A 27,852-nucleotide genomic window follows, 5' to 3' on the forward strand; every position below is an offset into this window, starting at 1 on the left:
TTAAAGGTAACTCGTAATCAGGAAATCAACCAAAGTTAAAACTTAATGCACAATGAAAACTTGATTTTTTTTTAGTTTTTTGGGTGATGTATCATGGTGACACACTAGTGAATGCATGACAGTATGAAACTTAGACCTTTCAAACTGAAAATTAGTTGGAACTCGGAAGCATACCATCATCCAATCAATCCAAGGTAACAGCTCTCTGCAAATACCAAAACTTCAAAACAAATTTTTTTGGTAAAAGTGGAAGTCATGCTATTATTTTTTTACCTAAGCCTTCTAAATTGACGTGCATTTTAGAGGTTTGTTTGTACATCGTAAGAGAACAAATTGGCTGCCAATCCTATTTCAGATTTCGACTAAATCAGCTCTTTACTTTAACATTGAAGTCGATGGTGACAATTCAAGCCTTGCCGACAATTTTAGTCCAATATCAGATGCAGATGAAGGGTAGATAGGGATACACAAAGGCGCAATAGTAGAAACCACTAAGAAAGAAAAAGCAAAAGAACAAATTATATTCATTAGTAGCCACTCAAATCTAATCTTTATGGGGATTCTACATCAATGTTCAGGGACTGGTAGGTCCTCATCTGCAGGTGTTGCAACAATCCATTCTCCATTTTCACCAAGCACCATTCCTTTGTTCTTTTCAACCCACCAACTTTCTGGGACCAAACATTCATCCTTCAAAAATCCACAAGATTTGTTTACTAAAGCCAAGCTCCTCTTTACCTTCAGTTCAAAGTCTCCATGAGCTGCATTCCAACCAGCTACAACATGTAGCATTGCCTGCAAATTATGCCAATCACTAGGATTTTTCGAGTCTTTCAAAAACGGCGATTTTCTAGTATCGATAACTAGCTCGATTCCTGAATTATGATACCCCAGCAAATGGCTCGGATAGTGTGGGATTAAATCGATTTTGTTCCTGACATGGAGGACTTTAAGATTTGGAAATTGCTTCAATCTGTTATTGAACGTCTTGTTTCCCACCTGCGGACTACCAAAAACAATTGCTGCTACAGGGATGTCGTGAAGCCCATTTTCAACCAGATCAAAAGCAGCTAAAATTGATAAACTTGCTCCAAGACTATGCCCAGTAAAAGTAATGCTCAAATCCTCACCTTCATATAGGTTTCTCAGCTCTTCAATCTTGGCCAGAAGCTGTTCTCTGGCACTTAGATATGTGAAAGGCGATTTCGGATCACTGGAAACATAAATCTTGAGCCAACCCTGCATAACTTTTGGCATCTTCTCCTCATCATCTCCATCGCTATCACTGGTGCTTACACTTCCATCTTCCCTTTTTTTCCAAGCTTTTGGACGTAAGAGTGGCTCTGCAGACTTAAGCCCTGCACCTAACACGTTGATCCATTCGTAATTTCTTGTTGTCCCGCGAAATGCTATGTAAACTTCCCTTCGGCCTATGGCTTGGCTGTATTCATCTGTTGTGACAGCAATGTAGCCAATCCAATTGGACTCACGGTCCCAGGATTCGCGGGACAATGAGCGGAGAAAAATCGCCTTGTGTGCACCTATTTGAGCCGTGGCATAGATGAAACCAATAACTTGGTAATTTGATCCTGATTCCAACATGACCTTTTCAAAAAATGATTTCTTGCCATACCTGCTGCTGCCGCAGAACTTGGAATTCTGATCATTGTTGAAGGCATCATAGGTTGCCTGACAAAAATCGCCACAGCGAAGAATCAGGCCCCTGAGACTATCATCCAATGGATCAAGAAGGCCTTCCCAACCGTTCCTTCCTAGCAATTCAGGCCATGCTGGTTCTCCTCCGGTCGACCCCATGTTCATAGAGGAGAAACGCTGCCTGTTGCCCGAAAAAACAAATGGGAAAGCTGGTATTTTATCAGGGATTGTTCGATGGATGCCTGTGATGTTGAGAGCGTTGACTTTGGACAGGAGCCAAGTCTACCAAGATAAAGATTGGTTGATGGAAGTATATAAAACAGTATATTCCTTGTTAGGACCTTCCTTCCCTGTTTCCTACTAAATAAACCAGACAATATTTCCACATTAAAATTCATAAATTAAAGGATGATGTGGGAGAGTAATTGCAAGGAACCTGCCAGACAAGGCAGAAGTGAATATTAATGTGAATTGAGTGTTTTATCTTTTGAAAAACTGGTACCAAACAAATGCTTTGCGATCATCCCAACTGTAATTTTCATCGGTCAAGATTCAAGAAATAATAATATGTGAGTGCTAGAAAATTGTTTGGCATGATAATATCATGAAGAATTTTATGGAAAATAATGTATGAGAATTGAAAATTTGACATATAGTTATCTACATTGGCGAAAGGAAAATATACATTGCTGGAATTAGTTAATGGGATATTAACTATTTAATGCAATAATTGAGTTCTTAGGCACGTACACGATAAGATGAATATAAAAGGATAGCAGGCCGCTGTGGAAATATACAAAAGATATCAGGTCAAATTAGAAATATAGAAAGAAAGTTGGGAATATCTTTTCACATTACTAGTTGGAAAAAAAAATGTCCCAACTATGCATTCGTCTTTTCTATCTTTTCTCTCTGTTTAAAAAATTAATATGTATCATGACATAAAAGTGATACTTACTATACATTGTAAGATGATTTTTTTTTTTTTTTTTGCTGACGGACCCACTCCGGGTCAATTCTTACGGGCCCGACTAATCCCACTCCGGCCCGGGAGGAGAAGCCCCATCCCCCGAACACGATAACCACGGGACTCGAACCCTTACGGGTACTGGACACCAGTTCCTAAGGAAACTTGCTGAAACCAACCGAGCTGCCCATGAGGGACAGGCAATTTGGTCCGTCAAGAGAGGTGGTGGCCACTGACTCTTTTAAAAGTTGGCCTAGTTATATAAAGATCACTCAATTTGCAAAAACAATGCAAAAGTCAATTTTACTTAATTTTTTTTTTGGTGAAAAATTAGTCAAAGAATTTGATTCCCTAACTTCTTGATGGATCCCGTTGAACGGAGCTCTGAAATTGACATGACATGCCATACCACATGAAAAATGATTAGCGTGCTCAAATTTGACCAAAATATGTATGATGGACCAAAATTCTTCTCGTTTACTATTCTCTTCTCTGTAATTAAGACTGAACAAATTACTCAAAAACAGAATAATCTGATCCCTTTCATTGATTTAAACAAAAAAAAAACACCATTAGGGGATTTACATCCTGAAGAAAATCCCTTTGTCTCATATTATTCAAAACAATTTACAGTCGATCATCAAAATAGAACTCATTGCCTTATAAGTTAAGAGAAACAGAGAGCCAGAAAAGTAGTAGCAAATGTCCTGCAGGATCAAGGACGCTGCCTATACGCTCAAGCATCTTTAGGTGGTTTATCTTTCGGTGGTTCCGCTCCAACATCTTTCAATGTCGCCGCTTTGAAATGTGGCTTCCTGCATTTACAATTGATCGCTTAGAATTTTGTGTAAACCTAAGTGCTTATAATTCCCTAATATTACTTGTTGGGAAGTGGAAATTTTTGTAGAAAATTGTAACGTTTGGATTGCTATTTTTAGGAATTTTTATACAAGAATAAACTATAACTATTTGATACATGTGAGATAAAAAGATGACTGAAAAATGCATTCGCAACAATAGTAAAACTTTTTTTGTTAAAAAAAAAAAAAAACAATCCAAACAGGACAGAATTGCAACGACTTGACAACATTAATATTAAGGGGGTTGGATTTTGTGTTGTTCCTTTCATTAATCTACTTCTTATTTTGGGGATAAAAAAAAAACAAAATAAAACTAATTTAGTAGAGGAATAAATGGTCCATGCATGCTGCATACCATGCATAGACATCTCCGGCGATGGGATTAGGCACGGTGTCTTGGCGGTCAGAATCTTGGACATGAGCCACCTTCCTGAAGAAAGATTTGTTGATGAACTGATCGACATCCTCCGCCACCCGCTCCGGCTCCGCCACCTCTGGAACGGTTTCCCTTCTTGATTTCTTCACATACACATTTGGAGCCCTCTTCAGCTGATGCAATGCCGTGTATGTTCCAAAACTCGTAGACATAGCTATCAACCCAAGTGCCACGTATACTGGAACAAACTCTGCCTTCAATGGCCTGCACTTAAAATAAAATTAATCCAAAACTACTTAAAAGTAGTAAAAAGAATCATCACTTGGTCATTGTCAAAAGATTTACTGTATCCTATACAGTACATGCTATTATAACCACTACAGCTATGGTATAATTTTTTTTTTAATTCTTTTCAAATTTAAGAGGCACGAATGAAAAATGAATATTTAAACCTAGAATCTACGTCCTAAGAAGACTACAACGATACTTAGAATAAAAAATGCTGCCTTGAAGATTTCATGTATCATAACATCTTTTGAAACTTTAGTACTAGCAATTAAATGTTAGCCAACAGGTTTTTCCTTCGAAATTTGCCACAATCCCTTGTTTTGATAACATCCGATAACCTCTTTCCCTCTAGCACAAGAAGAATGCACAAAAAGAAAACCTACCATAGTTTCATGTCTGGTTCATGGGTATGATCAATATCAGCTGTTGGGGCATGAGGCTTCATTTTGGGAATGGTTGATGTTGCAAAACCTGAATTTCCGCTACCAGTTCTCAAGCGACTGAAATAATATTTCAATTGAGCCTGCAAAATTGAATCGATCAAACCAGTTAATTGATGAAAAAGGTACATTCTGCACAGCCAAGATCGGCTCTGAATGAAGTAACATTACAGTTTACACACTCACCGAGGACCTCAGGGCCATGATCGCTAGCAAGTTTTTAGCAGTAACTATGCAGAAAATCTTCCGCGAATTTGCAAGCTGCTAAGAAATTACGCTCAAAATCTTGATAGATGTGCCAGAAATTATCTTCAAGTACCGACTTTATTGACATTTTTCATGTCATATAGATGGCCTATAAAAGGGTACATTCATGGGCTTGGGTTGCAGCAGCTGGCAATTTGGGGCACGTGTCATAATACTAAGAGGACACCGCCGCTTCGGGCATGTCTCCTAGCTCCGCGTCATCTTTCCAGAACTTTGGTCCGAGTTTTTCAAACGAGTGAAAATCGGAGTGGCGGTGGGCCTTTATATATATATAGTAAATTCGTAAATGATTTACAAACAAGTGAAACCAGCCCCGTCATCATTTCCATAAGAGGCACACATGATCATTTTGCCAATTGCAATTTCGAATGGTACATGCCTAAAGTTGAAAATGAGATAATCATTTCGCTGACAGTAGATCCGATCTTGTAGACTTAGTGGTCCAAATTTTATTGCATCTTTGATAGTTAAATTGATGAGATGATGTGACAAATTTTGAATCAATAAATTTATGACGAGGTGATTTTCGAACAGACGAGACGAGTCAATAGCACATGCTCACCTGCCAAAATACATAATGACCGGGGTCATATCCCCCGATCCACACTTCGATGCTAAAGTCAGTTTGGGGACAGAGTGAAGGGGTGAAGAGAGAGTTGTTTAGAATGTCCGCAGTTGATTTTTCATACCTAATTTATAGATGATGGGGAGTATTTATAGAGAAGAACCTTACAGATAGAATATGACGTCTAAACCTGACTGGTTGCCAGATGGCAGTCTATGGCGGCAGGCTTAGTCGTAACCCTGTCCACCAGGGCGGCAGGTAGTCATATCAACTTGACGATAGTTGGCTATCTCCACCTTCGAGATGCTAGGTGTTGGGCTCATGACGGGATCTGAAGTGAAGATGAAACTAATATGATTGGCCGAGGTGATTCTCAACTCAGAACGACGAAGGCAGGGATCTTCACGGAGCAAACGAGCTTAGTTACCATCTCGGCAGAGATGATACCCACAGTCTACATAAATCGGGTTTATCCAAGCGTTTGTCTTGTAGATCTAGTGGTCCAAATTTTGCTACATTTTTAATACTCGAATTAGTGAGATGGTGTGATAAATTTTGAATCGTTAGATCTATATAGACCGAATCTATCCAAATATTTGCTTCCATGTATAGGTACCTCAACAACTCCGAGGTAAATCGCCTCAGTCCCTGTGTTCTCAAAAACCTTGACTGAGTCACCTTGATATCATTGATCACCTTGGCCAAACTGTCATCATTACTAACGCCTCGGTCGATGATGTGACGGATGACTGGTGACTTGATGCGATTGACAGCCACTCTATTGTTGTCCTGTTTCTGACACCGTCGCCCTAGATTATCATGCAACGTCAGACAGTCAGTAGATCTCATCATTTTGCTAGAGATGCTCTTAGTATAAATACCTCCTCTTACTTAAGATAGGTATATATTCATTATTACTCGTACTACTTTACTCCTCGTCTAATACTCGATCCATATCGGATTTAAGTATCAGAGTAAGATCGAAGAACAAGACTTCGACTATTCCCTCTTGGCAGGTGAGTTCGTATACATTCGACTCGGCTCGCCCGTCCAAAATTCACCTTCTTACCATGCATTCTTATTCATTTATGCTTCTTAATATTTTTTTTGTCTCGGAAGATAATTGAGGGTTGCAACTTGCAAGTGACATCTGGAGCACACGGGATCCTCAGTGTCACTTTTCCAGTGGCAATTCAGTGCCACTTCTATATTTATGTCAAGTGTCCTATTTATTTAATTTATCATGTATTATTTATTTAAATTTCTTCTACCATCATGTGATAAGTGGGATTGACACTGAATTTGGTACCGAGTAATGGCACAGAGGATCTCAACTGCATCTGGAGCGCGTTCTGCGAGAATAAATGTATTTGCATGTAATCTAAGGGGTGACTCGTAAATCTCACCCTTTTTATCTGTTACGGACCTCACCCCATGGGCTAATGTTGACGTGTCTCTACTGCATAAAAATTTCAACCGCGCCTTTAGATTTTGAAGCTGGCACGCTCTAAGGCGGGTTACTTTTAAATCATATTATCACGCCTTTATCGCACGGCTTAGTCGAACCGAATTCTTAAACCCAAAACCCATCGGGGAAGGTGGAACGAAGAATCAAAAGAGAGGGAAAAAAAAAAATGAAAGAACCAAAATCTCAGAATCTTTGCAACTATTCCCAGCACAAACTCCAAATTCACTAGACCTATATTAATGAACTCATCGTATCTACAAAGCAAGATTGTATCCAAAATTCTGACAAGCTCCAATTCATAAATTAATGATTCCTTCACTTTCACTAGTACTAGTTTTGGTTGGCTCCATCGGAAAAATCGAAGCCCAGACTGACTTTTCCTCACTTCTAATTTTTTGTTAGTGGGGTTTGCAGGCGGATTCTTCACGGCCCAGAATATTTTTAAGTTTCTTACCCAGCTTGCTTTCACAGTTTTTCTCTTCCCATATAAATTAAGGCATTCATCCATGTACATATTCAGGAAACCTGGTCCAAAATTCGCCTGACGAATTTCAAGATTTAAAATGGTTCACAAAGTTTTTACCTGGCGTTATGGGGGCGGGAGAGTTTTTCTTTGTGGTTCCTTTAATGGGTACTTTTTTATTCCTTTCATTAAATTTCTTATCTGATTCTTTGCAGCTTAGTATCTTTTAATTCAGCAAATTTTGAGCTTTATTTCAGCAGATCTTTTAATTCAGCTTAGTATCTATTCATATAAATTTCTAGGTGGACAGAGAGGATACAGATGATTAATGTGGAGGGTTGTGCCACTGTTTTTCAGAGGATTTTGGATCTTCAACCGGGTTATTATCAGGTAAAGATTGGATTTTTACGATGTTCATCTTCATGCAGTCATGTTTGATAGGGCTAGCAGTGTTAGTTTAAGTAAAAGTAGTTAAGTGTGCTCAATCAAAGGTGGTATTTGTGATTATGTTTTCGATAGAATTGTGGACTTATAGATGAAGGATGTGCTGCAATATTTGAAATTTAGTTGGATTCACGAGAAGTAGAAAGCAGCAAGCCTGAGTTGGCCATGGTTCTGTGAATTGCACAATCTGATTTCTGCATTTTCTTCCTGGATATGGTGATAAACTTAGCTAAAATCTTTCTTCCTGGACATGCATCAGTATGTTTCCAGCAAATATACGCCTAGTGTTATTGAGAATGTGCATTAACATGTATATGTGGGAGCTCATCATAGAAATCTGCAGATTCATGGACATGTAGCACTTAAGTTAATCCTTGTCTATGCGCAAATGTGTGCATGTCTTTCTGAGCTAGTTCAAATTGGTTTGGTGATTTATCTGAACTTTCACACATACCATTATGTTCTCTAGTGACATAATACTAGGTAAATCTGTTATGTCATTACATCAGATATAATGCAGTTGTGTTAATGTAGTATAAGTACTTGGTTGATGATGTCTGGCGAGTTGACGAGGAACAGCATTGTGTTCGGGATGGGTTTGGAATGATTAACAACGTGGCTTATGTGGAGGAAACAGAAATCTTATGTCCTTCCTTTTCTGCTCAATCTTTACATCAGAATCAAGTAGTCTCTCTCTCTCTCTCTCTCTCTCTCTCTCTATGCACATACATTCATGCAAAGACTGATACAGGAATACTCAAGACTCAAAACAGGGTTTCCTGTTTCATTGACTCTTGTATGTGATCTGCTGCTTGTTTGTTTGTTAACCAACCAGGGGACACCTTCTGGTGGCTCACTTCATAAACCTGTATTTCAATTGCCAATCAACGAGATTGATGTTTTGCGTTACCGTCTGTCGCTGCATTTGTCATCATCTACAGTATATGACTTGATGCCTGACTCAGGCAAGGTTTGAAGGCCTTCTACTTCACTTATATCCAAATTTCTTTTTATTTTAATGATGTTTTAGCTATTGCCTTGTTAGTGATTACTTACGGTGGTGTCGCTTTAAAAAACAGGTTATTGCTTTGGATGTTGGAGCTGCAGTGAAGCAGGCATTCCATCTTATGTATGAAGAGGTAGAATCTCTTTGCCTTTCTCTACTCAAGTAAATTCCTGTTTATGTTATTGTATGCATAGTAGCCTATAACTAGTTAAAGAACCTATTTTATTTGGCCAGCCTTCTCTGTCACTGTTTATATTTTGGTTTGCTCTTGGAGGTTGAGTTCCTGAAAAAGAGTATCACGAATCGTAAGGTAAAAATAAAAAACACTCATCCTATTGGCAATGCTACAAGTAATGTAGTTGAGTTGTCAGAAATTTATTGGTCCTGCGGAATTTATGAAATTTGATGAATGGGCAATTTAGACCAATATTGATATTCTTATTCCAAATTAACTAAATATGGTTTCCAGATTATGGAAGTTGGTTTCTCAAAAATCAACTTTAAAGTCGATTTCTAAGAGCTGGACATTTTCCAGATTATGGAAGTTGCACAAACCGGAGACGGCATCCACGGGTTCACCACAAATTTACCATAAGTGATCCCAATAACTGAGTAATTATTGATACCAATTTCTTCCACCAATTTTCCAACACAAATGATTTGCAAAACTTCAAACCTTTCATTGGACCCAGTGATTGCAAATAATACGAGGTCAAGAGCCTACATTGCATAGTACTGTAGGCACCATTAGCGTGCAGTGGCTGGTCCAAACCCATAAATTAGGATTACAGAAAGTTTATAGGTGAATATGATTTTGGGTTTTGGCCCTTATAAATATTTTGTCGTTTGATTGTCATTGGTTTTGGACCTTAAGAGTATATTGTGGTTGATTTTCATTTTTATCGTTTGAAAGGGTAAACCAGCTGTGAAGATGCATCATTGAATCTTCATATGCTTTGGGAAGATTGGATTGGATGATGTTTGATGATGTCTAATGTGTTTGAGAATAAAGATGTGAATTTCAAAAGAAGAGAAGAAAAATAACAGTGAAGGAGGGATAGGAAGAAGTCGATTTCTTAAATTCAGTGTTTTTTTTAAAGAGAGACTTTAAACTCGCTTTCTAGAAATGGACTTCTATATACTTATGGATACCGTAAAAGTAACACTCTTTCTTTAATTTGGAAAGTAATAACTGTTTAATGAATTATAGGAAGGCCTTATGGAGAAGTCGAGTCAATCAATTTGAACTGTTATGTAGTTTTATTCTTGGTAAATGCAAAAGCCTTTAAAAGCTTCTTATTTTCTTGTTTCTTCTTCAATCCTTTTCTCTATTTATGAAACTCTTTCTTATTTTTTAACCCTTTTCCAATTATTTAACATTGTGGCATTTTTCAATTATTTGATTTCAGGGTGTTGCAGTTCTTCCTCTGTGGGATGAACAAAACACAAAGATTGTGGGGATGTTGACTGCCTCCGATTTCATATCGATTTTGTTGCAGGTATATTTTCATATTCCAGCTGTTACTTCCTAGGATTTAAGAGTAATTGAATCATCTATTTAAGCTTTCATAACCAAGGGAAAATTAAGCCCTCCAGGGCTTGGTCTGGTGGTTGAGGTTGCTGAAGATGGAGCCTTAGGTCCCTGGTTCGAACCTTGCTGCCAGCAAGTTGTGGAGGGTGGGGGAATAGTCGGCGGGGTCCACTCCCTGCGGGACACCCCTAAAAAAATTAAAATAAAATAAAAAAACTAAGGGAAAATTAAATAGGGATTTTCTAAACACTCCAAAGTTAACAATCTGAGTTTAATATTCAGAGAAAAGTTGTGTTTATTTATTTTTTTGTAATGATTACCAAGTGGCAGAGATGAATCTAATTTCGCCCTCTTAAGTTGTTAACCTGTTGTGATATGAATCACTTATCACTTTCCAAGGTGGACAAGTCCTACCTTTACAAGTATCAATGTTAAGAAATTCTAAAGGATATCAGGTAATCTCTCAAACAGGAAAGAGAGGAGTGAACATGTAGTGCTACTATCTTATGCAGTGCAATGTATAGTACAAAGTAACTACATAATGGTTCTGCACATGTTAATATGTAAAAGAATCAAGTGCTGGATTCAATGGGCAACTTGTTTACCATCTTGGAGTAGGTAATCATACTGTCAACATCTAACTTACTGCAATTTAGTTATTGTTGAGACTTTGGATACCAAAACATTCAGGTAGGTATCCTAATCTCAAGCATGTAAAGGGATTTCTTAACCTTGTTATAATGCAACTCAACAAAAGTTTTACTTATAAAAGTCAAGGTAAAGCGTCAAAATTCCTAAGTTCACAATTTTTTCTGCAGTTAAATCTTTTGATCTTAGGCTTCCTATTCCTGGTGATACTTGAGGAATAGCATAATCGTTCTTATGATTTGTCAATATAAAGAGAATCCTAAATGAAATTGATTACCTGTATCGAAGCCATTATGATGATTCAAAATGATTGATAGTCTTTGACTCTTTTCTTTTTCCTATCATACACTTCATGTCATTGTTTCGAGCAATTTTCCGATATTACCATTTTCGTTCATGTGTGACTGCATAAAATTCAAACTTTCTGCAGCTTGACCGTAATCGTGCTATACTGACTGATGAAGAAATTGAAGAGCACACAATTTCTGCTTGGAAAGATATAAAATTTCGACATCATAGAGAAGTCAGTGGGACCTCACAGCCGCTTTGCCGAACGGCTTTAATCCAAGTAAATATTCTTAATAAGATGATGTATCATGGTTATTTTGTCTCCTTTTCTTGGTTCATGGATCAGGAAACCAAGCATATTTCTCATTGCAAAGTTTTTGAAGATTCAGTTTTCTGGTTTCGACTATTTAGCAACTTTTACCTCCAGTTTACAAAGAGCAGGTAAAACCCCTTTCTATGTTCATTTGGTGCAATCAACAGGCTGGTCCAGATGAGTCGTTGAAAGATGTGGCTTTGAGGATTCTGCACAACAAGATTTCTGCAGTTCCAATTTTAAGTTCAAGTGAAGATGGGTCTTGTCCTAACTTATTATTCATAGCATGCCTCTCCGGAATACTAAAACGTGAGATTTCCATACCTTTGATGTCTAGTACTCAATTAATTCTTTCATCTGCTGTTGACGTCAACCATTATTTTTTAACATTCTATTTAAATTGTAGATATATGCGGGCATTTTCGAAGACATCTGGAGTTTCTGCCTCTACTGCAGCAACCAGTTGGTAATCTGCCATTAGGTACGTGGGCTAGAGAAATTGGGAAGAGCGGTGATCGTCTACTGCTAACATTGCGAGCCAGTGAGCCACTTAGTTCAGCTCTTAATTTATTAATCCAAGGTGCAGTGTGACTCTCTTTTTCTCCTACTGTATGCTTTAAACTCCTCTCTCTCTCTTTGGAACATTATTGCACACTGAAAACATTATAAGAAACGAGCTACTTTGCAATCACATCTCCTGTTAAGAAAGACTGTATCTTTCAGTGTCCCATTTAGTTGATCATTATGTCACTCCTTCACTTTCCTATTCTTGCATGGAGATCACTATAATTCTGAACTCTCTAGGTCTTATTATTATGATACTATTTATTCGCTTAAATTGTATATACCCTTTTCTGATTTTTGATCTTTTCTTGACAGCATGTGTAAGTTCTGTACCTATAGTTGATGACAATGGGATTCTTGTAGATGTGTACTGTAAGAGGTAACTACCGAAGTATTTACAAATCTACTAAGGTTAATGGCTAAAACATCAATTTCTTTCACTTGTATTAACTTCCTAAATGGTAACATGACTATGTTCATGTAGTGATATCACCTCCTTGGCAAACAGCAATGGTTATACTCGTATTCAGCTTGATCAGACAATTATATCTCAAGTAAGTTGACATGAATCATACTTTCTGGCATCTGTTATATTTTAAACCTTGTGGGTGACCAGAGCATCTTTGACATATTAGTAGTTCCCATCTCTTGCATCTGATCCTAATAAAAGATGAGAGATCTCGACTTATCAGTAGACAGTGTTCAGATGTATTGCATACAAGGCAGTAACAGTTCATAACACACAAAAGGATCTGTTGAATGGAAGAAAGGTTCACCATGTGTTATTTCATATATTTGTAGCAGCCTTACGTGCTCTTTAGATCTGGGCATAACCTAAAATACTATTTTCCTGTGCTGCTTTTGTTCCTTCTAGCAACTTTTTAAGCAGCTATATTACTTGCTTTTTGTTTTCAAGTAATTGGATTCCTGAAATGAGTCATGTTGTACTTCAAGATACCATATCCATGAGAATTTGTATCTGGTGACTCCATTGAAACATAAAGCATGTGTGGTGTGGACGAAGCTATAGAGATAAATGAGGTCAAGTAGACAGTTGAGATTTGTGGTATGTTGAGAAACCACAAAGTAATATCATAATGAAATCCACCAGAAACTTCAAATCTCTGGAGATTGAACAAAGCAATACAAAAAAATCTTAAATCCCAGGTGTCTACAGGAGAATTATCATTTGAATCTGATGATAAACAAACATTTAAAGATTTTCAATGAATGTCCGTTCATTTTGACTTCTGGCCTAGTCTTGACGTGGTTGGTTTCTGCATTGAGCCATTTTTAGACATGTAATCGCACCTTTTACATTTGACACTGAACAATAGAGCCGAGGAGAGTATTTTGTCCTTATAGAAGTTTCTGAATTTCCTGTACTGATTCTGTGATTCAGGCGCTGGAGACTGCAGATGTAACTAGCCAAAGTCGGTATCAGACCTGTACTCGTTTTGATTCCTTGTATAGGGTGATGGAGCTTCTCTCAGATCAAGGTTCACTTATTCTTGCTGTTTGTTAAACCTTCTTGAACTGCTCTATATATTAAGTTTAACTCATCCTGTCTTACGCTCATTCCAGCTGTGCGGCGTGTTATTGTCATTGAGGCCAGCAGCCGACAAGTAGAAGGCATAATCACCTTAAGAGACATTTTTAGTTACTTTTTAGCTTAATTCTCTTGTAAATTCTCTCTCGCCTGTATCAAAATTTTGCCTCCCGGCAAAAACAGTCTTGATAGACATGATCTTACACTTCGGCCAAATATTTTTGTTGGCACTAATTAATGGACATGGTGCAATATTTACCTAATTCTCGCTCTTTGTTTTAAGCCACCTTCTTTGTCAAGGAAGCCAGACAAATTTCACATGCTGTGTCTTTCAAACTTTAACAGACAGCTTCAGATTTATGCTGCTCAAGTACATTTAAAACCAAATGTATCTCCTCAGCAAGAGGATGAGCATCATCCCCAGCAACAAATTCATGTGATACCCCGTTTAATTGAATCAAGCTACAACCGGCACTTTTATTGACCCTTGTTCTATCACTCAATCTCCTCATCCTCACCAAGTCATCCCACCTCTCTGCATTTGCATAAACATTGGCTAAGACAGAATATACCCCACCATCTTCAGGTTTTATGGCTATCACACGCTGTGCCACTTTCTCAGCAACCTCAGTGTTGCCATGCATCCTACAACCTCCAAGCAAACCACCCCACACATAAACATCTGCCCCCATGGGCATTTTCTCTATCATCTCCACAGCCTCTTCAATCAAGCCTGCGCGTCCAAGCAAATCCGCCATGCAACCATAGTGCTTCAGTTCCTTTGGGACTCCATAAACACCCTCCATCTCGGTGAAAAGCCTCCTAGCCTCATTGGTTAGACCTGCATGACTACACCCCACCAATACGCCCAGAAATGTCACCCCATCTGGTTTTATACCAGCATCAGCCATTCTGGTGAGGTAATCATACAAGAGCTTTCCATGACCATGCATGGCAAATCCAACCAGCATTGCATTCCATGTATACAAGTTCTTTTCACGACTGGACTCGAACAACTCCCTAGCAGTCTCAATGCACCCGCATTTGGCATACAAATCCACCAAACCAGTGACCAAGTACGCATCGATTTGAATCCTATCTTGCAAGATGTATTCATGTATTCTTTTCCCCTTTTCCAGTTCTCCCAGCTGTGCACAAGCCGAAAGTGCACAAACCAGTCCGATATTATCAGGCTTAACTCCTAACACAAGCATTTGATCAAAGAGGTCAATAGCCTCCCTGGACCGGTCCAGTTTTGCATACCCTGCCAAAAGGGTACCCCAAGAAACTGCATCCTTTTTAGGCACCTGGTCAAATAATTCCCTCGCCTTCACGGTGTCACCAGCCTTAACAAATCCGTCAATCATCGCATTATATGAAACGGTATCTCTGTAGGAACTCCTGTCAAACAGCTTATACGCACTGTGAACATCACCGGCAGTAGAATACACGTGAATGAGATTGTTACAAACAAATAAATCAGCTATAAACCCGAGTTTGAGGGCTTGACAGTGGAGGGCTTTGGCAAGTGAAAAGGAATTCATCCGGGCACAAGCTTTAAGGGCAAAAGGGAAGGTGTGGGTATCAGGTGGGATGGAGAGTTGGCACATTTTAGCGTACAAAGCCAAGGCTGTTTCAGGGGAAGAGAGGAGGGTATGGGCCCTAACGATTGTGTTGTAGCAAAATGTTGATGGGTCAGGAATGAGATTGAAGAGGGTAGTGACATAGGATGAGAAAGTTGGATCGGTGGAGATGGAGGGCGAAAAAGTTGCGAGGAGGCAAGTGAAAGCGTGGAGGATTTGAGCGAGGAAGGGAGTAGGAGGATGGAAAGAAATGAGGCCTGTTGTGATAGCTTGGGCATGGACTTGGTGGACTTGTTTTATGGTTTTGCAGTCTAGTTTGAGAGTTTTAATGAGCTTCGATGATAGTTTATGCATTATTACTAGCGCATACTAATGGTCTTTGTGGAATGCGGGTGGGTTTTTCTTCTATTTTTTTTTTTGTCTCCGGAAGGAGAAGGGGGATTCATTTGTCGAGGCTTTTGCCCTGTATGAATTTTGGCTGTCTTTGGTAGGTTGGTAACGTGTGTGTGTTTATTTCAAAACAAATTACATAGCAATGTATGTATTTCAATTTGGTTGGTTAGCGTCAAAAATTGGCTTTGAAGAGAAGACGCAATCTGGAATTTTAGCTTCAGCTGGGACTGGGAGGAGTCTTTGAACTGAACTTGTTGAATATGTGGGATTAGGTTATCATTTTGTGATCACACTGTAGTGGTAAGAAAAATGCATGAGTGGAGTGAAAAAGGAAAATGACATAATAACACAAAAACGTGGACGGCAGGATTCGAACCTGCGCGGGCAGAGCCCACATGATTTCTAGTCATGCCCGATAACCACTCCGGCACGTCCACCTTGGTGGTTAGATCGATAAAGGATATAATATTTACCTTTAAGAGATTCTGACTTTTTGAAAAGCTGACTTTAGAAGGGGAAGTTTACATAGTATTAGAATTCAATAGAGTAGGTGGTCTCTTGTAAATTACTATAATTTTCTAGTTCTTAACTTTTAGCTTTAAAGAAGCTAAAAACTGAGAGAAGAAATAGTTGAAGACAACCTCAGACGCTAGATTTTTTCAAAATTAGAAGCTAATAGCACTTTAGAAACCTATGGAGAGCATAGTGATAAAATTTTGAAGATTAAAAATGGGTAGTCTCACTCTCAAGGGAGGTTGGTCAGGGAAAAGAAAAAATATACTCATGAAAACTTAACCGATTGGTCTTATCCGAACAAATTCGGGCTCCATTTGAATTAATTGTTTTTGGAGATATTTTTAAAATATTTTACTGTAGTAGTACATGCAGATGAAAAACTTTTACCATAAAATTTTTAATGGCATTTTTGGGGAACGACAATCTTGGTGTGTTTGTATGGTTGGTTATGGCCGAAAACAAAAAGGTTTCAAAACTTACACTCCCATACCGAAGCGAAGAAACTGGGAGAATTTCCTCATACACGAGGTCTGCGAAAGCCACAATGGAAAGGTAAATATACACCTAATCCAATGTAGTATTTACAGGCTGGTTTCACTTTGCCCCTCCCCTCAACAGTCAAACTGTTTCTTCAGCGCTTGCCCGCTTAGGAAATAGATGGATAAAAGTTCTTGAAGCATTTTACTGTATTAGATAAGTAACGAAATATGACAAGAAGAAAAGCAATTAAAGAGAGAGGTCCGTGCTATCACCATCCCAAAGCCCTACAGCTTCCATCCAAGCATTATCGTCTCATCAAAAAAGATAAATTTTGGAAATTCATCAAGCATGGCAATGGCAATGGCAATGGCATCCATGTTTTCCGCATTGAGGTCGTTGGTCAGATAATAATGTCTCCCACTAATCTGATTAGTGCCTTTGGACTAAAAAAGATTCTCAGATTCCAATCAAATGAGGTGTTAAGAGGTGGACGGTGCAAGGTGATTGTACTCTACAACAAAGGCATAAAGATGCAAGAAAAGAATGTATATATATATTCCTCCTCTATTTATCTATATATGCACTTCTATTTCATAGCCTATGACTACTTTAACCACCAACAACAGCCAAACACAAAAAAAAAAATTCACATTGCATGCCATGCCACCTGTTGACAAACTTTTCTGCAACCCCTATTCTTTCACTCGCTTTAAATTTCACTTTTTTCCACATGGAATGAGTAAGATTTTTTCAATCTTTTGTGACCTAATTGTGCGTTAAAAGAATAAAAGCATTCTTTGTTAGTGGATAAGTATGACTTAGAAGAAGAATAATGCTAGGGAGGGGACCATGCAAATTTGTCACCATCCTCTACATTGTGCTGTGCTACCAGCAAATTTCTTTTCCTTTTGACGAAGGCAGGCATCATGACCTCTTCTATCCATAACTAAGTTCTTTTTCCACCTCATATTGAGAATGTCCACTATATATAAATTGGGGTTTGAGGGAGGAGATAGATATTCAAGAAACATATCATATCATTAGCTCGTTTGTTTTGCAGCTTAAAATCTTAAAAAGAGTCTTGAGAAAGGTGGCGGAGATATGTGGAGAAGAAAGAAGAGAAAGAAGACACTGAAAATGACTTGTTTATACGTGGATGCAATTGCCCTTTGATCATCATTTCATGGATGCCAAAGGGTACACAGGCAAGTCATATAGGCAAAGGGAAGGCCACGCCTTTCTTCCAGGTTTTTTTTTTTTTTTTCCTTTTTTTGCTTTTTTTTGGGGGATGCGTTTCTTTCTTTTGGATTTTCAACTAATTAATGTACCTGATGTTATTTGACCAGAGCTGTACATGCATAATGGTCCTTTAACCAATGAATTCTCCAATGAAGTGAATTTCTTTCGTGTATATAGCAGCTGTACTAGTTTTTCACTTCCGGTAAGACCGACCACCCCAGATGAGGTGATTGATTTGTATGCTAGTTTTAATCAGATCAGTAGTGTAATACTATAATGGCTTATGATTGAGAGATTGATTTGTTATCCGTACGTCCGTACGTAACTTATCATTATGATTCGGTGAAACTAACAAACAAGATAGATCGTCGATCCATTTCACTTGCCAAATTAACTAAATCCCTGCTTGATGTTGATGATGCAAAGGATAATTTATTGTTGAATTTAGAAGGTGAGCAGAAGAATTATCGTTCTTGATCCGATTGCAGTTTTCAAATGTAGATAGATATCCATCAGGTCCAACCTTCAAGTTGATATACCACCAGCCGATTTGATCTGCAATACTCTCCAGTTGGTTTCAAAAAGGAAAATAAATTCTGCAGAAAAATGAAAAATCTTGCCCCTTAACCTTGAGAGGTCTTCTTCCTGTGTAAAATGTCTCCAACGCTGTATCGATACAAACATGTATCCTGAAAACATCAATAAAACGGGGGTAGTTAACAGCAGTGACTTCATGCACAGTAGTAACACAAATGATACGTTTTCTGCATACAGTAACTCAAAAGGTTTCAGCATCTGTATATAACTTTTTCTGGCCCCTCATGGGCAGCTCGGTTGGTCACGGCAAATCTCCTTAGGAGCCGTTATCCAGTCTCATCAGGGTTCGAGTCCCATTGTTATCGTGTTCGGGAAACCGGAGTAGTTAACGGCAGTGACTTCATGCACGGTAGTAACACAAATGATACGTTTTCTGCATACATTAACTCAAAAGGTTTCAGCATCTGTATATAACTTTTTCTGGTTTATATATATATATAAAAAGTGCCCGGATCATCAATCATTCATCATTGGTTGATGATTTGGGACAAATGGTAATGCTTGATTAACGTACGAACGAGGGTACTAATTAGTAATTACATGTTGGTTTATCTTAATCTTTCGCAACAGAGAGAGAATAAAAGGATTGACTTTGAAGTTATAAAGTAAAAAAGAAGCTCGTGAAAAAATTACATGAGAGTGAGAAAGTTCCCATGAAGTTGTCGTGCTTATAAAAAATTACAAGATAAGCATGGTAGTTATCTGGAGAGAGCGTACGTAAAGGAAGAAGAAAAAATAAGTATTTATTGTCGCTTTATTTATGATGAAGAGTACTTTTACTTTAACTACTTGTACGTATATATTGTTAAGATAACCAATCGTGAGCATTATAACTGCCGATATAAAATCATTTCAAACATTATAGTAAAAGTTGGCGTACTTATTATGCGTTGCTCGGCTCTTCAAGCTGGGAAGGGCTGACAACCTTTCATGAAAACGACCGACGAGCCACTCAAAGTCTTCGAATAAAAATATCATTAATTGAAACCAAAGCTATCTATCAAAGAACAATAATTACAACCTTTTTTTTTTTCCTTTTTAATTTTCCTGTTAACCAAAACGATGCACATCACTGCAACAAAAAAAAAACCTGATGAGCATCTTTCACCCCTTACAACATTCACCAATCCGTTATCACATTACAGACTCCCTGCAACATCCTATAATAGCCCTGACATCCTCAATTTGCAGACAGTAATGAAAGAATCGCATCAGCTATCCATGCTAAGCTCTTAGTTGCCCATTAAAGCATGCATGGGTAACTACTGGTTATAAAAATGTGTGTTGATTTTCAACAGGCAAACCAAAATCAAACCTCATGAGTATCCATCCTTAAAAGAGAAATTTTGGAACTTCCACTCATCCACATTACTTATTTGGTATGACAAAAATGGCAAGGTCTCAACCTCATCTATTCATCTTGCTCGTGATGATCTAACTAGAGTATACAAGGACATCCTAGAACTCAAATAAACAGACGTTGTATTTAAATACCATCCTTAATTCCGGGCGTAATAATAAGTTAGCCAGTCAATCCCAAGGGATAGCTCTTCAGCAAACTCTATCCCCAGGAGAATCAATACCTAGTGTATATCACCACCAATGATACCTTCAAATGGGATTAAAAATCTTATTCTTCATCATCATCTCTAAATGCGCAATTACGAGCAGCAGGTAAAGCGTCAGCTACCCGAGATCTAGACTCTTCTTCATGGTTTCATAAACCAAGTACGTAATGCTGGCTGCAGGAACAACTTTCAGAAGATTTGGGAATAGTCCTTTATAGAATCCCCTGAAACCTTCATGTTTAATCGTTCTCCTAAACACATCAGACATTCCTTTGTAAGCAGCATCAGAGTTGTATCGCTGAGCTTGCATTCTACAAAGTGAGAAAATAAGCATTAGCATTTAAGACAAATCACGAGCTGAATCTAGAATGTCCAGACAGACAAATTAAGCTGCAGCAAGAGCATATTGTAATGAAGTTTTACCTTGTTCTGACAACCTGCAAAGGATAAACGCATGTTGCTCCCAGGGCCCCTGAAATTGTACCGCAACCAAGTTGCACAAAAGGACCAGGCTCTGCATAAAATTCGAATTTCCAGGAAACAAGATTTCAAAGGCCTGTAAAACTAAATAAATTACACATCCTACTAGCTTTCCAATAACCATTTAAATTTAAACCACAAGCAATTCTCACCAAAGACATCTGTTTGATGATGTAGAAAAGACAATATCCCCATAACACAGCAAAAGGAAACGATCAAAGAAGTCTTGAGACATTAAAAAACGAAAGCATAAATTCCATACCACTGTCATGAAGAATATAGGTCTTTGACATTTCTTTAAGTGTCTCATAGGCAGCCAAGTCGATGCCCGCATAAGGAATAATCCCTAGAAGAGATGGTACCAGTCCTCTATAAAAAGCCCGAGGTCCCTCCTGAACCAATATATCTTTTGACAACTTTCCCAAATTTGGAACTTTCCCACTTTCACAAGCATAAGTTTGTAATCGGGTCTTCACAAGATCCATTGGATAAATAGCAGTTTGTGCAACAGCACCAGCCAAACCACCAGCAACCAGGCGCCCTGATGTCCCAATATCCTGGTGCTCCTTGTTACCTCCAATGACATTCTTCAGCATTTCATAAGTGTAAAATTTGATGGCACTTTCTGGAGCAACCTTGAAAACATTTATCCCATTGCCTCTGAAAAACCCAAATAAGCCGCCCTCCTTCCATATGCTCTTAACTGCAGGGACAACAGATGCACGAGAGGTCTGAACCTGCAAAACCACCTTAAGACGATCAAGAGGTGCAGTTGCAGTACGTGAAGCAGCTCCAGCAACTCCCCCTGCAATTAAATATTTTGTAGCATGAACATGCTTGCTGATGCCTTCTGGAATAACAGCCTGTTCACCAATATCAACTAGATATACCCTTTCCCAATAGTGATAGATGTTTTCAATAGTTGCCTCATGTGGATAGAGCAGTAGAAAATCTCTCCACTCTTCAAAAGTTATGATACCATTGTTATCCTTATCAACATGCTCCACAAAGCGAGCAAGTTCATCATCATCCATTTCTATCCCTGAAGAAAGAAACTGCCATGACTTATAAGATGAAGACATATAATGATATTAAAGTAAATGGCTCTGGGAAAAGATGGAAAATCTAGCAGAAAAATCAGATTCAGAAGGCCTAAATACTTGGTTCATAAGGACTTGAAACATAGAATCATTCAATGATAACAACCAACAATATTCCCAAGAAGAAGATGAAAAAAAACGTGAGGTGCTTTCATAAAGTGAGAAAGAGCTTCCTCTAGTCATACTTGGAGATTGAACTTGCGACTTATCCTCAAATTCTGGCATACGTTGTCCAAACTCAGAAAAGCAATCATATTTATCCTCAATCTTACACAACCTACTAATTTCGGATCAATATGCAAGAAATTTCAAAAGATCACATAAAAGAATATTCTGAAAATCCCAAAGGGATGCTCAGAGGAAGAATTGTAATTTATAACAAAAAAGCCAGTATTTGACGGACCGATACTTACAAGCTGCAACACCAAGGTGATCAAAGAGCTTCAGATTTGATGCCATGCAAAATCAGCTTCTTCCCCTTTTATGATAGGGAAAAAAAGGATTCTATTTGCACATCAATAATTAAAAAGGCGCAGTATATTTAGATCACCCCATTCAGAGGTCAAGGAATATAAGAGTATGAAGTCTCATTCCAACATTGAAGGGTTTTTCCCATTACCCAGACCCATGACACTCAGGTCCTTAGCAACCTCATGTTTCTGCCAAGGTCTTTTCTTTGGATCCATTTGAAAAGATGGATCTGGATCCTATGGAAGACATGACGGGATGGAATTGAACAGAAAGAGTTGGATCCAAGGAAAGATTTTCACATTAGCTAAAAACACATGGTTAGCAATTATCCCAGGGTGAAGAAAATTACAATTAACAAAAGCAATGAGCTAAAAGTTTCTATTTCTTCTTCCTTCTTATCACAGAACATTGAAACCTAAGCCTACCTTCCTGCTGCTTCTGTTTACCACCAATAGATCCTTCCGTCATGGCAATCTCACCAGATATTTTCTCGTTACTCAAACTCACACTGAATGGCTCAAACCCCACTTAACAGAGATGCTCTTTTTCCAGCGCTCTCACTACCAGCAAGAGAATGCCGCTGGTGCAGTCAACAGCAGTTGACAGGCCAAGTTTAGCTCCGTATAAGTGGTGTCATGGTCAACAGCAGTTGGAGGCATGACTTTTGCTCCATATAAGCTCAAAAATGAATAGTTTAGAAGAGAAAGGAAGAGGTGTTAAAGTATGGATTTCGATAACCTCTATTTTGGGTGAATTTGGATTCACTTAATTATAGTCTTAAATTCTTGGTGAATGTCCAACCTAAATTGCTCCTACTTCACACAGAAAAGCTAGAGATTTGGGTAAAGGGTTTAAAATCCTATCCACCCAAATCCCACATTCCAAACAGACCCTCTATGAATTTCAGGGAATGCGAATGAAGAAGTTTTATGTATTATATTGGTTGTGGGAGAGTTATTTTCACATATGCACTAATTTTGAACTAACCGTTGAGCCATAGGACCTGAAATTTTATATGAAGATATTTTAGAGAACTTGTCTTTATAATGATCTTCCAAACAACCCTCTATATGTGCTCAGATACCAAAGCCTGTAGACAAAACCATTACTCTAGATAGCCAGACAACTAAATGGCTTTTCAGCACTAGGAAAAGTTTTTCTTTTTGTCCTTTAATCAGTATCTCATCAAAGATTTACATTAAGATCTCCCGACAATTTACCTGAATCAGTTGGCCATGATGAAGAAAGAGCATTTCTTCAACTCAGGAAAGTCATTTACCAATCTACTTTGATCCATACTTTGGTGAATACTCTATCACTTAGCAAATCCAAAACAGGGCTCAAAGTTCACCATTTAATTTGTCAACATGGGGAAAAAATACTAAAGTTGAAAGGAACACTTTTAGGTTCTATCACAGCATTTAAAAGATCCATAATAGTACCTAAAGACCAGCATATATGGGAGAATCTCATGCACGGATACAAAAAGTACATCCAATACCAATAAGAATGTTAAATATTTGTTCATATCATATGGCAAATTATGTAAACAGGGGATTGTAAACTTTTCAGTGAGATTGAAGTGGACCTTTATCTTTTCTTCTAAAGGCTCATAGCAGCTATGAAAATTGTTCTAAATTTCAGGTAACTTATTCATCAAATATAATACACGAGTAAACTTATTCTTGTCATTTTGCGGACCTAGAAATGTTGTTTCCAAAAGCACAGATATAAAAACGGTGACATCCATGTGCCAACCCTCAGATAAGAATGATAAATCAGCAACTCTTCCTTTAGTCACCATTATCATTGACATAGTAAGACCAATGGAAACAGACAATTAAAGCCAAAGTTAATGTTTTTAGGAAAACTATCTAAACTATCAATGCACCGTAGGATATGAGGACTCAAGAAGGATATTGAACAGAAATAAAAACCAATTCCACTGTTTCAGAGTTATTACAAATAGGCACAAGTCTAGCCTTTCCATCTGAGAAGCCAAAAGGTTTGAACACTAGCAGTAAAAAGATACACACTAGTCCCTTTACACATTTGCAAAATGTTCTGAATTCTCCAAACATCAAACCTACTATCTCTCAAGAGTGTCTTTAGGACTCAGATACACCATAGATCATGTCTCAAATCTTCACCACAAAAATTAATAGCTTCACTAAATATGGGCACACTATCATATAAATCAATCCAGCTTACTTATTCTGAACTCTTAACCTTGACAGGACTCGCATTATATGAGTTCTATGCAAATTCTTCACCCATTTTCTTAATCTTACTATTTGGCAGTAGCCTACTGGGACATCAACACTTTATTTTCTCCCATGTCACCACACACAAACATATATGTAATGCCTCAATCCTTGTTACATTATCTTTTGACACGTCACAATTACAGTACTTACGAAATAATGACAGCAACTTAATTTGATTTACAATTACCTGCATCTTATGAAGGAGGGTGTCTTTTTTTTTCCTTTTTAATTGTTCAACCTACAGCTGTAATAATAGGTGTTTCTATTTTTGCCAAGACAGTAATACAAAACCAAACAAAAATTACGATATACTGATACTAGTCATGTAATAATTACAATAAAAGCTATTCCTATTATTTTTAATTTGAACTTAAAAACCAAAAAGGGCATCCAATCTATGTTGTATCTTAAGGTTGAAATCTTTCAGCAGCCCTATCTTTATCAGAATAATGCAGTGACTACAGTTGATAGACAGCAACACCAATAGCAAGTAACCACTTGATATCAAACTCAAAGACAAACTAAACAGGATTATTAACTTCTGTACAAGTGAGATTTGCACTTTTATCCTCTTGGCTTAGTGAAATGCCATATAGCGATTCTCTCATATAATCCCCACATTCAAGATCACAGCAATAGTAACATTACCGCCAGCAATAATACAATAATTGCACTACTTGCAACCATTTAAGAAAGCAGTCTGGCTGATACCTTTATCACTACAAAAAAATAAATAATTAATTAATTAAAATAAAAGCTGCTCCCCCCCCCCCCCCCCCCCCCCAAAAAAAACAGAAACAACTAATTTGTAATCCTAACTTGCACTTAGAACAATTCCTACTTCACAAATGTACAAATACATTGACAGCTAAGGCAGAAATATTCCCCTCCCACCCAACCTGCAACACAAAAAAAAAAAATTTGCGATATAGGTCATTTGTCTAAGATTAAACTAATCTATTCCAGCAGTGCAGGTTCTGCGACTGATTGATCACAAAGTGATGGATATAACAAGAGCGATACAATGATATATTCGTCGGTATCCAGCTAACCCAATCAGGGCTTCTTAAGACTATAAGAGATCAGCCAATTCCTACCACATGAGGAGCCAAACGGCTTATTTCTGTTCAAACTAACATGCCATTTTAAACAGAAATAAAACAACGTAGCTCAGCTTTGAATCCAGGTATATAGCAATCAGAATTTAATACATGACACTATTAATAACAACCATAATAAATCGAGCAAACTCTCAAATTAAGTATCCCACTACCATCTACCAAAAGCAACCACATTAGTAGTCACTGTGAACCTGTGTTCTAGAATCTCTTGAATGATGATCTCTTTCCAACATCCAGATATACAAATTATAAGCATATGCACACGAAACACATAGACTAGAGAAACCACAACTATAGACCACATAAAAGTCGAAACTTGAATCAGACAATGCAGTGTCAAAGAAAATAAAGTACAAGTAAAGTACCAGCCTTGACAAGAGCATCCCAGAGTTCCTCGGGCAAAATGCAGCCATTATGCTCCACATCAATAGCCTGAAAAATCCTATACAACTCCAGCTCCTTATCATCCATATACTTCCTAAACTCCAGATAATCCACTCTTCCATCTCTATTAGCATCACAAACATTTAGCAGCTCCTTTGCAAACTTATACTCTGCTGGAATTTGCAGAGCTGAAAGGCCCTTCTCAATTTGGGTATAGTCCAAGTACCCCACATTAGCTGAATCGAAAAAATTAAATAAGCTCTTAATTCTTGAATCCCTTTCCTCCTTAGTCTCCCTGAGAGCTGCTAAGACATGGTCCATTGAAACCGGGCCGGGTTTCTTCACAGGATTGCAGCATCCGGACCGGTCATTTGTTGCCATTGCAGGGAAATTTACATGCCCCACAGCCTCTCCAGCCCCAGACATGTGCAAAAGAATTCTGGGTTTATCAATTTCACCACGAGTCTCAAGATGTTCAACGTTTTTGTAGATCTAGACATCCAACCCGTAAATATGATGAATTTATTGAATTTACAGACGAGAAATGAATTGGGATACCAAATGCGAGAGTGAAGAATATTTATAGTTTAATAACTAACGAATTGGGTTGAAGAAAGTGGAGTGAGAAGAGGTGAAAGAAGAGAATATCTGGTGAGGATCTCCTTCTAGGAAGATCCGAAGGGTTGACCCGGTTTGCTAAACAGGATCTTTACTTGTGGTTTCGGGTCAATAGAAAAAAAAGGAATAATACTAAGAAGAGTGCCAAGTTTGAAAGAGTAAAAGTGCAAAATTGCACAAGCGTGTTTATTACGAGGGATGCTTGGAAATGGTTGTCGCTTTATTCTTCCGGGATGGAAGGTGGAAATTGGGACGGATAATTTTTTTCTCTTTTTCTTTTTGGCAAAGAAGCAGTAATGGCTGGCTGGGCCTGTAGTTTCAGACAGAAAGGAGGGAAGCGGGGACAGTAAATTGTAACCGAACAGAAATTGGAAGATGGAGGCTTGGAAAGGAATATTGGGATTTCGGGGAAAATGGTCAAATTGGAGGTTGCAAATTGAGGAGGCTAAGAAGGTAAGGTCATTCTTTAAAATAAAATTAAAAAAAAAATTCCCTTTTAGTAATAAAAAATTTAGATGAATTTGATTTCGATCACCATCACACCGTAGGTGAGGACATACTCTCGAAATCACTAATCGTTTACATGCATTTTTACAGATGACATTTATAGGGCATGCTTTCGAAATCATTGATCGACGTTCTTACAAATCTTTACCGACAAAATTTTCATATCGACAACGAATTTCAATTACAGAATTTTTTTTTAAAAAAAATAATTCGTTGTTATCAATTGAGTTAACTTGAATTAAGACAAGGTCATTTTTTCTTGTTGTGGCTATGAACCTCGGCCTCCTATTGTGAATCTCGTGTTACATGAGTGAATGAAATATATACGCCCTTTCCATCAAGTTTTAGTATTGCCAATGTGTACAGCTTCAAACTAGCTTATATGTTAATGTGTCCGAGGGTCACCCAAAAAATGCAATTACTAACTATTATTGATGGGGGGTTGACGATGATATGGTTGTGTGGCGGGTGGGGATGGAGATGGCAGGCTGCAATCTTTAATGTACACGTGTCAAATATGTATTGTGCATTTGAGGGGAGTTGAACGAGGAAAGAAAAGTGGAGTCCAGGGATTTTTTCCAATGTGTGTGGAAGGAAGGAAGCCTGGAAGGTTGGGATGCTGGCAAATTGAGAATGGACGCACTGGATGGAGATTGGAAAGGTCATATCATGGTGGGCCAGAGAGTTGGAGACCATTTCTGAAAAATTTTGGGCTCGAGAACCTCTCGTTTTGACGTTTGACCGCAAGTATTTTATTTGACTGGATTAAAGCTGATGTATTAAAAAATTGGTGGTACATATTTTACATTTATATGGGCATTCTTCTCTTTCTACT

The 27,852-nt window shown here is 38.0% G+C and overlaps 5 protein-coding genes and 1 non-coding gene across 9 annotated transcripts; 1 reads left to right on the top strand and 5 right to left on the bottom strand.

Annotated features, from left to right (window-relative positions):
• Positions 1–464: 464 nt before the first annotated feature.
• On the bottom strand, positions 465–1,965 carry LOC113767671 (phospholipase A1-IIdelta-like). 2 transcript variants are annotated; one of them, XM_027311842.1, is made up of 2 exons: positions 1,634–1,722; positions 465–1,541 (listed from the first exon to the last, which is right to left on the bottom strand). In XM_027311842.1, exons 1-2 carry the CDS (start codon positions 1,680–1,682, stop codon positions 568–570), a joined length of 1,023 nt encoding a protein of 340 aa, XP_027167643.1. In that variant the 5' UTR covers positions 1,683–1,722; the 3' UTR covers positions 465–567. The 2 variants fall into 2 exon arrangements, with proteins under 2 accessions (XP_027167643.1, XP_027167642.1); XM_027311841.1 differs by having other exon boundaries at positions 465–1,965.
• A 1,202-nt stretch (positions 1,966–3,167) lies between these two features.
• LOC113769489 lies at positions 3,168–4,897 on the bottom strand. The gene is made up of 4 exons (XM_027313945.1): positions 4,774–4,897; positions 4,531–4,670; positions 3,839–4,123; positions 3,168–3,438 (listed from the first exon to the last, which is right to left on the bottom strand). The coding sequence occupies exons 1-4, from the start codon at positions 4,789–4,791 to the stop codon at positions 3,360–3,362; spliced, it is 522 nt and encodes a 173-aa protein (XP_027169746.1). The 5' UTR covers positions 4,792–4,897; the 3' UTR covers positions 3,168–3,359.
• Positions 4,898–7,051: 2,154 nt separating this feature from the next.
• On the top strand, positions 7,052–13,956 carry LOC113767485 (sucrose nonfermenting 4-like protein). Its single transcript, XM_027311596.1, has 13 exons — positions 7,052–7,518; positions 7,653–7,740; positions 8,329–8,478; positions 8,630–8,764; positions 8,874–8,933; positions 10,210–10,299; positions 11,410–11,547; positions 11,748–11,889; positions 11,987–12,160; positions 12,460–12,523; positions 12,629–12,698; positions 13,547–13,643; positions 13,729–13,956. The coding sequence occupies exons 1-13, from the start codon at positions 7,451–7,453 to the stop codon at positions 13,818–13,820; spliced, it is 1,368 nt and encodes a 455-aa protein (XP_027167397.1). The 5' UTR covers positions 7,052–7,450; the 3' UTR covers positions 13,821–13,956.
• A 68-nt stretch (positions 13,957–14,024) lies between these two features.
• Positions 14,025–15,630, bottom strand: LOC113767941 (pentatricopeptide repeat-containing protein At5g61800). The gene has a single exon (XM_027312147.1). The coding sequence runs from the start codon at positions 15,628–15,630 to the stop codon at positions 14,032–14,034; it is 1,599 nt and encodes a 532-aa protein (XP_027167948.1). The 3' UTR covers positions 14,025–14,031.
• Positions 15,631–16,024: 394 nt separating this feature from the next.
• Positions 16,025–16,106, bottom strand: TRNAS-AGA. Its single transcript has one exon. It is a non-coding gene; the product is annotated as a tRNA-Ser (tRNA).
• Positions 16,107–19,767: 3,661 nt separating this feature from the next.
• LOC113768569 (calcium-binding mitochondrial carrier protein SCaMC-3-like) lies at positions 19,768–26,686 on the bottom strand. Of its 3 annotated transcripts, none has more exons than XM_027312980.1 (4): positions 25,874–26,681; positions 20,812–21,591; positions 20,493–20,583; positions 19,768–20,380 (listed from the first exon to the last, which is right to left on the bottom strand). In XM_027312980.1, the coding sequence occupies exons 1-4, from the start codon at positions 26,316–26,318 to the stop codon at positions 20,188–20,190; spliced, it is 1,509 nt and encodes a 502-aa protein (XP_027168781.1). In that variant the 5' UTR covers positions 26,319–26,681; the 3' UTR covers positions 19,768–20,187. The 3 variants fall into 3 exon arrangements, with proteins under 3 accessions (XP_027168781.1, XP_027168783.1, XP_027168782.1); XM_027312982.1 differs by having other exon boundaries at positions 25,878–25,957; XM_027312981.1 differs by lacking the exon at positions 19,768–20,380 and having other exon boundaries at positions 20,553–20,625; positions 25,874–26,686.
• Between the last annotated feature and the right edge of the window lie 1,166 nt (positions 26,687–27,852).

This window comes from Coffea eugenioides, chromosome 4, assembly GCF_003713205.1.
Source record: "Coffea eugenioides isolate CCC68of chromosome 4, Ceug_1.0, whole genome shotgun sequence".
Taxonomy (NCBI): Eukaryota; Viridiplantae; Streptophyta; class Magnoliopsida; order Gentianales; family Rubiaceae; genus Coffea; species Coffea eugenioides.